We start from the raw sequence: 13,154 nt of genomic DNA on the forward strand, positions 1-13,154 counted from the left end.
CTACAAACTCCTAACTCAGTGGTACTACACTCCTCTGCGGTTGCATAAGATGATCCCCACTGTGCTGGAGGTGTCGGACTGCAACGGGGGATTTCGTACACATATGGTGGGAGTGCCCATTCTTAACTGTTTTTTTGGAAAGAGGTCCTCAGTCACATTAGAGGGGTGTTGGGGGTTCCCTTTGCCTGAAGCCATAAGCACAATCCTCCTTGGCATTAGACCTCCCGATCTCAAGGCACTCACCCGCAGCGACTGGATTTTGACGCTCCAAATGCTGGGAGCGGCCAAGCAGCTTATAGCCCAGTACTGGAAAAGTCCCGAAGTGCCTCCCATAGCCTCCTGGTTTGTGAGGCTCTGGCACGTTCTAGCAATGGATCTCCTCACAGCGCGAATACAGGCGCCCGACACGCGCTTTGGGGCGGTCTGGAAGCCCTTAGTACGATACCTCTGCTCCATAGAACATGCGCGACACATGCCCACTAGATTCCAGAAGCTGCACCTTTTTGATGACGCAGTCACTCCCGCGGACCCCAATAGATTGCTCCCTTAGCCGCCCTGCAAGATGGGAGAGCTGTCGAGACTGTTTCTAGCTAGCTGGCACCCCCCACCACATTGAGTAACACGCACACCCTGTCCAAATGGCGTTTTCCCTGTCTCTCGCTTCCCATACTCTTTCCACACTTTTCCCCTTCCTCTCTCTATCCCTAGCCTTTCTGTGTGTTTGGTGACCCCATTTGGGTCGTTCGGCAGTAGCGGAATAGTTGCCTGCTCTCCTATTCCCAATGGTTCGGTGCTTGGGCTCCATATGCATGGTGTAGTTATGACAACTGATGTTAGGCCACGTGGCCGGCCCCACTGGGGTTGTAGGCAAGGCGCTGTGTTAACTTGTTCTTTATGCAGGACTTATGACCTAATTGCTACTTTACACGCGGCCGGCCTTACTACGAGGTTGTAGGCTTAACGCTGTGACTATGTGCCCTTGTTAGGGGAATTACTTCATAAAATAAAATAGATTTGGAATAAAAATCTCTTGTCATACCCTTTGGTTTTGCGTTTCTTCTAATTTAGTCTTTGAAAAAATTGGTTTGGAATCGAACAATTTGCTGAATAGTCAGAAAAATTTCGAGATAATACGCACCCGAAGAACCATTTGCGTACCTTGTTTCAGTTTTAGGTTACAGCACTGAGGATTTCGGTTCCGGGGTAGAATGACTGGCAAAGAAGGTTTCGGTGCTGAAGGAGGCTTCATTTTGGTGTCAATGATTTCGGCTCCAAAGCGGTTTTCGGCTTTGGGCCTAAAGGTTTTGGCTCTGTGCCACTTTGGCCGGCTTGATCCAGAGCCGGAAGGCTTAGTGACGTGTTTCAGTGCCGAGCAGTAGGGCAGGATGTCAAACATCTTCTTGGTGCAGACCGTGGTCCAAAGCTTTTGTTTTGGCCGAGTTGGAGTTTGGGTCAAGGGGCGTTCGGTACTTGTGGCAAGTCTTCAATCTCGGAGTCTGATTCTGGAATAGAGACTAGTTCTTCCGCTCCTTGTGCGTTGAATTCGCGCTCGGATCCTTCGCCGAAGATGTCCAGCGTGTATTCGACGTTTTGACTACATTTTGCAACATCAAGCCAGACGATCACAGAGTTTTTTCTTCAATCTGAACGATCTGCACACATCGCATTCCTGTTCATTGTGCTCCGGAAACGAGCACAAGTTGCACACTTCGTGTGAGTTGGTGCAAGAATACTTGGCATGCCACCAAGGGCAGAATTTGAATGGAGTCTGTTCCATCGACTGCGAAGTGGACCGATGCGGTTAGGTCGGACGGGTAAGTGGTATTTGCGTTTGACGTGATTAGAGTAAATTGTGCATCGAGGGGAATCTGAAGAAACTGCTTAGAAGCGTAGAGCAGCAATACACATCCGAACCCGATGGCGGGAAGAAAGAAAAAAATAAATCAATCTAACAATGTAGTCGATGCCCATGCGTACTATCACCTAAAGGAGGAGTCTCCTACCTCGTGCCTGGAAAGACTTCTTCAAAGAAAAACAACTTTCAAACATCCGGACCCCACACTAGATGGTAGGAGTATCCAAACCATCCAAAGCATGTGATCTACAGCTCACATGCCTCAAACAGATTTTCTTACTCCAACTACCCAGCCTCTTGGGGTTGCAGAAGGAAACGCAGCTTATGAGGTAGAAGCTTGGACCCCCCACACTCTCGGGGGGAGGGAATTTGGGTTGCCCGGTGCAGGACAACGATCCTGCTCCGGGTCTTCCGGGATAAGAATGAGGTTGTTGCTGGCAGAAGTGTCAGGGTTGTTTTCAGTGGCACAACAGTTGTTGGTCCGGATCCATGGGTCAGAGGGTTGGTCATCGATGCCAGTGCTGGAGCTGCCAGCGCAGAACCTAATTGGGTCTTCTCTGAGCCTGCGGGGCCTGAAGGCATGCCATGAGGTTCAGGTCCGCCCAAATTTGAGACATATGGCGTCATAAAATTCCTTGAGTTGGGCGGCGGTCACTCCAGCTACAGGGAAAGACTGGAATCGCTGAGCAAACCCAGGCACAGGTTCAGCCGAATGAGGCCTAGAACACAGAAACTTCTCTGTCTACTCTAGTACTTTTTGTGCTTCTTACCTGACTGACTCAAGAACTTTGAGAGGGAGGACGAAGACTTACGGCTCCCGGGGTGGCCTTCCTCTCGACCAGAACCAAGAAAGACCTCCTGGACAAATGGCACAGCGCTGAGCCGCAAGTAGCTTAAGGGACCGTGCTCCCACAAAGCTTTAGGAGACCTGGCCCAGTCTGAGCACGACTTTGAATTGTAGTCGCTCTTCATGCACCAAAGGTACACCAGGTGTGGATCTGTTACACAGTGACAGAAGCCACAAGGCTTGAATCTGGAAGCCTTTAAAAAAAAAAAAAACAACTGTCACAAAGAGAGGGTAGCTCTCTTTACGGATCAGCTCTAACTGGTGTAGAAAGAAAAGAACCGACACCAACGCAACGAAGTGGCTCTTATATAGGTAGCACAATGTCACAACGGTGTAGGCAACACAGACTATGTCACGCGGAGCCGACAAACATCACCTACCAGCAAGCAAGCATATTCCGCTAATCTAGTCTGAAATTCAAGGGTAAGGAATCTGCAGCTAGAGGTCTCTATCAGATAGAAGGAACAGTTCTTTTAACCCAGTCCTGCATCACTAACAATAAGCATGCTAGACTGCTCTTTTATGTGAGGAGGAGGTCTTGGGTTTTGAGGCATATTGTTATATTCACCGGATGGCTCCTTTAAAGAGCAAAAACTCTAAACATAGGAACTGCCCTCTACCCCCAAATACAAACTGCATTATACTACATCCTTCAAGTTTTCATCTGGTCAAAGATCCTGGGTAGAAGGTGTAAAGACTTGTTAATACTTGCAGTACACAGATTTAGTATAAGCATACACAACAGTGCTCTAGGGAAATGTGACAGATTGGAGTATTGGAATCATGGGTTCCTATAGTGAATTACTAGACATTATATTTAGTCAATATATTTGATAAACTGTGTTGTATCATTGAGTCTTAACTGCAAAAGAAAATGTTAAGAACACCATTTCCTAAAAATAGGATATAACCGATGACTTACCCTAAACATCAGTGGTTTTGATTTCTGCACTTATCCTTATGGATTCTAATATAGTGGGTTTGAAAATAAATATGCACTTACACCTTTGTCTAAAAAGCCATGTTTATTTTGCACAGGTACAGAACAAGAAAACAGTGTAATCTAAAGTAGTCATACAAAATTATAAAACAAATACAATTTTGATAAAATACTTTGCCACCATAACACTTCTGTTTATGTCTTGCATTTATTTTGAACAGTTTTTTGTTTAACCACTTTCCCCACAGTGCATTTTTTAAAATGATTTTTCCAGGATGAACTTCATACACTTCAAAATTTAACAAGAATAACGTCCATCTGAACTGAAGCCATTAGGCCATTGAAGCGACCCCACTAGATTTTTATAGGACCAAAAATAGTTGGGTGTTGAAAACATTTACACTGGACAACGTTATGAAAAATAAAATCTTTATACATACACCTCGCTCCTCTCTGCCCCTCCCACCAAAAAAAAAACTTCAAACTGTCAAAACAAAATAATGTAATTAAAAATAATAATTAAATGTACATTTATTCTACATGGAACTATGTTACAGAACTGGAAGCAAGCACAAACTTCAGAAAAGAGTCTGTCTTTAAAATTACAAAGAATAGGGTGACGGTCGTTTAAGAATAAAGAAAACAAGACAAAGGAATGTAAATGCCTTCCTTTGTTTTATTACAAGTTCTTGATTGTTCCATAATTTGATACATAACCTTTTACAAAACTGAAAAAAGTACAAGAATGTCTGGTACTTTTAACAGCCACCGCTTTCCCAAAACAATTTTACAACATGCAACTGTTAAGGCATTGTCCTCTTTCCATAGTTGGGAAAGGAATACTTTTCATTCCTCAAAGTCTCTTCTGGTGTAACAAGTGGGTCTCTTCCGTCAATGTCTTTTGTCTTTCCTGTCTGACTTGCGTTCTCTTTCACTTCTGGATGGTCTCTTGCCTGTCCGACTACTTTCGGACATAGATCTCTTCCTGGTAGTCCTGTCAGACCGTGAGCTTTTGTCCTTTGATCCTTTTACATCTCGGCCACTAACTTTTGAAGACTTGTGACTTCTATCTAACCCTGTGGCATCCCTTCGCTTCCTATCTGCACTCCTTCTGCGCTTCCTGTCCCTAGCATGCCCACCTCTTCCTCTGCTACGGCTTCTACTCTCACTACTGCTACTAGTGCTACTGCTGCTGCCTCTGCTACTGCTGCCGCTACTCGTGCTAGTGCTACTAGAACTGCTCCGACTAGAACTACTACCAGTGCTAGAACTGCTCTCACTACTACTGCTCTCACTACTGCTAGTACTGCTGGTACTACTGCTACGGCCTCTAGTCTTACTGATTTTGTTTTTAGTTCGACCTCTACTTCGGCTTCTAGCTTTACTTTTATGTGGTAAAGGTGGTAATGGAATATCCTGTACCTGCATCTCAGCCAGTTTAAATGCTGACAAAACAGCTTCTTCATCCACTGTTTCTTGTAATGTATGGATAGAATGAGGAAATGGCTCAGACTCCTGCTCAGGCTCAGCCTCCTGCTCGGGCTCAGGCTCAACCTCAACCTCCTGCTGTGGCTCAATCTCTGGTTGAATTTCTACTTCAGGCCTGAACTCTGGTTCAAGCTCCCTCTCCTGCTTCTCTGGAGATTCAGTTTCCATTTCAGGATAATTGTTATCTCTCTCCATTTCAGCAACAGATTCATTTTCGGGCTGAGTGTCATACTCTGCCATACTATAGTCTATTTCATGCCTAGCCTCCGCTGCTGCTTCAAAGTCATCATCATGGTTATTTTCAGTCAGGCTTTGATCAACTGCTGAATACTCATTGTTTTCATCCCTTGCTTCCTCACTTTCCTCATACACTAACATACTTTCCTCATACACAAGTGTACTTTCCTGGTAACTATCTTCCTGTTGATCACATTCACGCACGTCCACTTCATCCTCTTCTACTGCAACACTAGCTTCCAATTTTTGATCTTCCTCCTCATGCACTACCTCCTCTTGCTCCTTTTCTACATCACTATGAGTTGGACCCACTTCCTTTTCTTCCTCTCTTGCTGCCTCCCTTTCAAGATCATTGCTCTGGTTACCTGTTACCTCCATCACTTCTAGAACATCCATCTCTTCCTCGAGTTTAACCACCTTACCCTCTTCGCGTTCCTTGTTCTCTTTGTTCTGCTCTTCACTCTGTTCTTCCCGCTGTGCTGCTGGTTGCTCCTTTTCCTTCAGAGACTGGCGCCTAGGCCTGGCCTCCATTTTGTTAAGTTGATCTGCAAACTCCAGGCGCCTTTTCTCAAGTAATGCTAGGAAATCAAAATCACACAACATATTAAGGCAAATGGACGAAAACAGCAAGATAAAGGCATAATTGTAAAAATTAATGAGTCTGATAGGTTACTGCTGCTATGTTACCCAACTTTTTTTCTGGGTGTTTAAACTATTTCTGAACTTAACTGAAAATCGACTGTTTCCTACAGTAACCCGCTGCAGTGTTATCAAGGAGCATGACTGGTGACTAAACAACTAAAATTTAATACATCTCAATTACAATTAAAACTCAAAGTGCTCTCAAACAGTCTAAAGATGTGATACATCAGTAATGCCAGTATAGTTTTGTTCAGTTCCAGTAGAGCTGTTTTTCTTAGTTGATAAGTAGGGACTGAAGCAATTTTCAACTTTAATCCTTACCTGCAAGTTTGACTTGCACTCCAGTAACACTAAAATACCCATTTCTAACTTGGATACCATTTGCAAAGTCAAAATGTTTATTACTTTCAATAGAAAACAAAATATGTTACTTGTGCATACCTAACACAATGCATAGTCATAAGCAGGATTTGAGAATAGGTGTGCGGCAGATGGAGTTCAGCGGGTACACCCCGTGAACCCTGTGTAATAGAAAAGTGAAGCAGTCTATACTTTTAAAATGTACTTGCTAAATTTATGGAAAGCTCAACCATGCTCATAAAAAACAACTGGGGATGTGAAATGTGTGTTAACATCTACAATGGTTTCTATAATAATATATTGTGTGTAGCAAGTAGTTGCATCAATGGGAAAAGGTTTATTGCACAAAAAATAAAATTACATAAATAAAATTCCCGAAACTGCAACAGTCAGTCAGTAAATATTGAATGGTTCCTTTTAGTAGATTAAATATGGGAACACTGTGCAAGCTTAGCCTGAGAAGCTAATGGAAGCGTTTATGATTAATAAAAAATGTGAAACAAATTACTACTTCACATAAGCATTAAAATCCTACAAATTGAACAATGCAGCACTTTTAACAACATCACAGTGAATCAGGTTCACTATATTAAGATCTGTTTAGATTACAGGTTTTGGCAGTCGGGGAGGAGAGAAAACAAAGATATTGCATATGACAAGGAAAAAACTAATTCACATTGCATTTAGGAAGAAAAAAAAAAAGTTTAGACCCACGTTTTCATTTTTGTGGGCAGATAAACGGGCCAACTTTCATTCCGTCACATTTACTACAAAAGACTAAACTATGGACAACTACTAAATACCCCGTAGAAACAAACCTTTGCAAAGCCAATAGGTTTTGTCTTTTTGACCAATTGCCTTTGCTTTTTGCAGACGTGTCACGTCAAACGAAGTAAAGAAAAGCTGCAATGATGCAGGCATGCAGAAGTATATGCCACAATGCTGCTGGCATGTGTCACGAGGTGCACTTGTGCAGGCTGAAGAGGGTACAATTTTATTAATTGTTTTATGGTCGAAGATTGTGGATGCCACTTGGAGCCATGCATTAAAAAAAATATTTACTATCACAAAAGACCTTCTGCCAAAAAGTACCAATAAGTTTGTTAAACAAATTGGGCAGTTAGGGCAGGAGGCGGAGCAACAGAGGATTGGGTTGGGGTGGGGATGTTGGGGCGAGTTAGATGTGGAGAGGTCATGAAACAAATAAAAATGATCTGGGGAGCAACAAAGGAAGCTGGAATGTCAAAAAAGAACACAAATGCAGACAAAAATACCAAGTGGAGGGAACTATAAACAAGCTGAGGTATGGAGGAAGTAAGAACAAACAGAGCCTGAAAGGAGTGCGCAGGGGTGAGAATTTGAGAGGAGGGGGGGGGGGGGGGGGGGGTCACAGGAGGACATAAGACCAGGGTGAGACACAGAACACATGCACTTTCATTCAGTGCTGAAAGACAAAAGTATTTACCTGAATATGAACGGTGGATGGATATACCATTTAATTAAAAGGAAGGTAAGGAAGGTAAAGAAGCTCTAGGGTGGGTGGGGGTTGGACAAGTATACAAGCATTGGCAAACCCAATAGGTCTCGCCTTTGGGTTCTTTCAAGTGTTTAGCCAGAGCTATCGGCTTTGCTAATGTGTTTAAGCTATGTTGTAGAGTTGTGTGGCTTTTGTGCAGCATGTTGCAAAGACATAATAAAAAAGATGTTACATGCATTTGTTTTACCTGGTCAATAATTAAGATGAGATTATGTTTAATTGAACAACCTTATTAAAAAAAAGATTTAAAATAAAAAATGTTTAGCTTATGATTAAAAAGTGCACACCCATCTGCAGCATGAGGAGAGCCAGCACACCGCTCTCCGAGGTGGAGAGGGAAGAGACACTCAGCAAATCAAGCTACCGAAGACAGAGCACAGGGGGCCATATGCTTCTATTGAACAGATCATAATGTGCACATAATGCACATGCCGTGGAGGCTATATATTATGGTAATGTCCACACAACAAAACACCATTCACACTCAACTCAGATTGTGCCCTTCGCATATTGCATAATCTGCACTGAGGAAACACTGCTCACACTCTTTGAATTTCTCACAATGCAGTGCACATAAGGCAGATTACGCACACTAAACTTGATACACTACTGAAGCCCCCTCTGGCCATGTATTTTACTCTGCACGTGACATACATTATCAGTGCTCCAGCTGAACGTAATGAAAATCACACTGTACACAAGATGCACACAGCACACACTGCGCAGAGCACTCACAGCATACATAAACGAGAGTGGGAACCAAACTCCCCCAACCTCAACAAAAAACACAAGGAGCGATGATGCAGTCATGTCAAATGGACTACCAATCTTAGAGCTATCGGCGTTGGTAATGTCCATGTCGTTTAGCCATGTTTTATGGAGTGGATGTATGTGGTGTGGTGAGGAGTGGATTTATGTGGGTTGGATTGAAATTGCTTGCTTCGGAACTGTGTGGCGTAGAATTGAGTGGCATTGAGTCGTTATCTGTAGTGGAATTATGTGGATAGTAATTATGCGATATTAAGTGTACTGAATGTGGAGTGGGATTGTGTGTTATGGAGTATAATTACGTGGAGTGGGATTGTGCATCATGTAGTGGTATGAACTGGAGTGGAATCATGTGGTGTGGTGTTGAATATTGTGGCATGATGTGGAATTCTGGGTTGTGGACTGGCGGTATGTGGTATGTAGGGGAATTGTGGTATGTAGGGGAATTGTGGTATGTAGGAGAATTGTGTACAAGGAAATTGTGTTGTGGAGTGGAATTATGTGGGCAATTGTGGTCAACGGGATAACTGTATAAAAGACAGCTGCAGCGTGGGTGAGGCAGCATTTCACAGATGCCTGTGTGTATTATATACATCTGGGTAACGGGAAAAAACAAGGCTGAATCACTACGCAATCAATGCAATAGCTCAGCCGCTAGCATCGTCCCCTTCCGACTCTTGAGGAAGTCCTGGGGCAGGTTGAATCCCCGGTAGGGCTCTGGGCATGAGCCACATCACATCGCCTATTGTGATTTCCCTAACAGGATTCTGGGCTTGGGGCTAGGAGGCTGTGAAACTGGTTGTCTATCTGCAGAGAGAACTACAATGTCCAAGGACAGATGGCACAGTCCGGGAAGGAATGCAGAGGGATCACAGGCAGAGGAACTCGGAAAGGCGGTGGAAGAGAGGAAAGGAAGATGCGGGAGGGGAGGAAGAGGACAAGAGAGAAAGGAGCAGAAGAGGCTAAGAGGAGGAGCATTAGGGAGAAGAAGGTGGGCAAGGAGAGGAACAGGAAAGGAGAGAAAGTAACAGAAGAGGGGGCAGCGAAAGTGAAATGGGGTAAGGGAGAATTAGAGTGGGAATGGGGAGAGGGGGTGAGTGCAGGAGCATAGACAGAATGAGAACTGAAGTAGATATTACTAGAGTGGGGGGTGAAAGGCGGTGGAGAGGAAGTGGTCACAGTAGTAACGAATGAGTAAAGAAAGGAGGACGGGCAGATTGAGCAGCAATAAATAAATGCAAGAAAGAAAGTGGGGCAGATGCAGGGTACGGATTTGGGACAGGCAGGAGATAGCAAAGTGAGAAAAAAAGAAGTGTGGAGAGAAAAAATGGTACACGCCAATGTGATGTGTAATTGTAAAGCACATGTTCCCCCTTGTGGTATCTTGGTGCTTAAAATATAGGTGTTCATTGAAACATACCTCAATGTTCCTTATTTTAACCAACCTTATAAGAATTAAAGAGGCAGCAATCCGACTAAGACGTGAATGTATGGTACTGGAGAAAACAAAAAGCATTCCCAAGTTTGAAAATTAGGCCGCTGAGCCATCAGACAGCGGGAAAGATATACTTTGAATATTAATTTCACAGAAGCAAGACAGGAAGAAGAAACCACCAAATGCAGGTCACTGAGAGACTACCATCACAAAACTCCTCCAGCAAGGACACATGAGGCCACTTACGAGCGCCGAGAGGGACTGCAGAGACTAGCACTTAGTGAAGCTGGTCCTGTTTTCTGCTGCATGAGTCTAGTCACAAGCTCATACCATGCAGACTACAGCAATAAAAACAAGCCAGAAACTAGAAAGACTTTTGTAAAGACAACGTGTGCATTGCAAACATGTAATTTGCATAAAGCACACAACACTGCAGTTTTTTTTCTGAGCACTGTGCACTGCAGACCGCTTGAAGAAAGCCCCGGGCATTGAAGAACGCACTGTCCAAATGTGCCCCGTAAAGCGCAAGCCTTTAATTCTGCCTGGCTAAGCAGTAAGGTAGGAACTGCAGAGAGGGAGCACCGTCAATGAATGGTGATTGTCGCCCTGCTCGGATGCCACCAGCAGTGAACCGGGTGCCAGCAGCAGTAAACCGGGAGCTACCAGTGGATTACTTGTCTTACCTTCGCCTATGCCGCGGTGAGACCTAAAAAGCAGACTAAAAGAGCGAAAGATGAGTAGCTGCAACCAGGAACAGCGTGAAGAGAAGTTGTGTGCAATGGAGCAAAATGGGAGGAGCCATTGCAAGGAGTGGTGCGCGCACACGCTTGGGAGAGCAGTCTTCACTTTTTCAAGCACTTGTGGCGCGCAGCTGTGTGCTCCTGCAAGGTGTGTGCTACCACAAGCACGAGTGCAGTGCTTCAAAAAGTGAAGAGCGACGGCTAAAGGTCTCCTATGAAGCGCATGCGCGCTGCGTAGGTGAGGCCTAATAAAAAGAAAATAAGAAGCAAGCATATGTGAGTAACACGAAAGCCAACTAATGGTAATCAATGGGTAGCTCTAAGCCTACCACAGGTTTTTGGTACCGTCCATAAGACGTCTTTCGCTACAAATATCTAAAAGCAGCCGGAAGGCAAGAACTGAGAGGGGATATATTTTCTAATCATTCAATGTCGTAAGGTTAGAACTGCAAAGGCAGCAACTTGTGTGGCAGAGAAGAATAACTTTGTCAAAGACTGGCACAATGAATGGTATAGATTTGGGTAACATTAAAATTGGAAACAGTCTCAAATAACTCTGGACAGAGTCACTAACACATGTTACTGTCAAGAGAGAATCTGTTACTTTCCCTATAAGCATCTGTTTGTGGCATGTAGTGCTGGAGATTCACATGCTCTGCATACTCCTAACATGTAGTGTTGGGTCGGGAGCTGTGCATGTTTTTCTTCTAAGACGTTTTTCGAGTCACAAGACCAAGTGACTCCTCCATCTGATCATGATCATGGGCATCCAATCCTTTGTTAAATTGTTTTCTCGCAGGCGGGTGATGAGTCTAAGAGTGTTAGAATGAGGCTGTCCATGTTAATTGTCATTTTATCATGTATAAAATGTAACTACGGGCGCCAGAGAGCACGATGGCTGCACCTGTGTGAGGCTCCTGCAGTTAGGGGTCATCATCCGGCAAAATCCTGTCCTGTGTACCTCCTGCAGCACTGGGACACACTAGTTAGTGTAGCTATGCGCTTTATAAGTGTGTTTATTATTATTAGATGGCTGAGACTTGCCACTTTAGAGCAAGTATGACATAGCTTAGGCATGGTGCCCATTTGAAGTGCCAGCGAACCGGCGCGGCCCAAACCGAAGACAGAAAGGTGACCCGCAGAAGGAGGACTGCACTTCAAAATGGAAGCCATGATGTGGAGACAGAACCGGAGGTGACTGGGTGGTCTGCGACCGGGAAAGCAGTGGCAAGGGCAATCCAGTCTGCTGGCTGGGCCACTCCCCGCTGAGAAGGCATCCCAGTTTCGCTGTGGAGTGGGGGCACTGCCTGCGGCAGCTGGAGGGGAGCCAGGGAGAAGCAGCTGGAGGGGAGCCAGAGACAGTGTGGTCCTGGTTACCTCGCCTGGTGTGGAGTCGCCGTTCCTGGGCTACCCAGGAGATTTGACCCCCACTGTCGAAAATGGCAAAGTCGGCATGGCACCCTGCCTCGGTGCCATGCCACCTAGCATTGCCTGACAGTATAGTTAAGTCATCCCTCTAGGAGGCCTCACAGCCCTAAGGTAGGGTGCACAATACTCCAGGTGAGGGCCTATCTGCATGCACAGATGTCCCAACAATATTGTGCAATTGGTAAAGAAATACATTATCCAGGCAATGACAATGTTGTGCACCATTTCCCAATATTACAAGTGCCAGTGAAGCCATAGAGAGTACATGGGCTGGGCAACTTGAGTTCCACAGTACCATGATGGCTTTACTGAACATAGGAGTATTTGGTACCAAGCCACTCCTTTCAATAAATCCACACAGATGCCAGTGTGGGATTTATTGTACCATGTACCCAGAGGGCTCCTCAGAGGTGCCCCCTTGAACCCTACCAATCATGGTGTGATCTCACACAGGCTGTAGACAACCGGTCACCACCAGACCAGCCCATGCTCTCTGGGACCAGAAACAATACACATCCTGGGCAGTGGCGAATTGCCTCATCCCCCAGGATGGGCCCGTGCTCGAAGAGGAAAACTTCAAAGCCCTGCACCCTGCCGCTACTTTGACACTGATGGTGTATGTTGGGTACTGCTTTGTGCCCCCCTGGTTGTTCTAACTCCCAAAGCTTGGCCCCCATAACCGATTCTCTTACCTGCAAGCAGTGTGGCTCAAGTCACCTTTAAAGAATACCCCTACTGCAGTTAAGTTTTTTTATTTTATTAAATATTTGCGATATTACAGTGGAAGGCCGTGAGGCCACATAGTTTTCAACATTCATTACAAAAGGGAATTTAGACCATATGGCAAATGAGAATCTGCATTACTCGGGAGGAAAGA

At 44.8% G+C, this 13,154-nt stretch overlaps 1 protein-coding gene across 1 annotated transcript in view; it reads right to left on the reverse strand.

The window, feature by feature from the left end:
- Positions 1-3,708: 3,708 nt before the first annotated feature.
- Positions 3,709-13,154, reverse strand: part of PNN (pinin, desmosome associated protein) — a 108,722-nt gene continuing 99,276 nt past the window's right edge. The window contains exon 9 of the mRNA XM_086937352.1: positions 3,709-5,945. Within this exon, the coding sequence (XP_086793478.1) occupies positions 4,534-5,945 (1,412 nt within the window). The 3' untranslated portion in view covers positions 3,709-4,533. The remainder of the gene's footprint in view (positions 5,946-13,154) is intronic.

The sequence above is a fragment of the Lissotriton vulgaris genome, chromosome 9 (genome assembly GCF_964263255.1).
Source record: "Lissotriton vulgaris chromosome 9, aLisVul1.2, whole genome shotgun sequence".
Lineage (NCBI taxonomy): Eukaryota > Metazoa > Chordata > Amphibia > Caudata > Salamandridae > Lissotriton > Lissotriton vulgaris.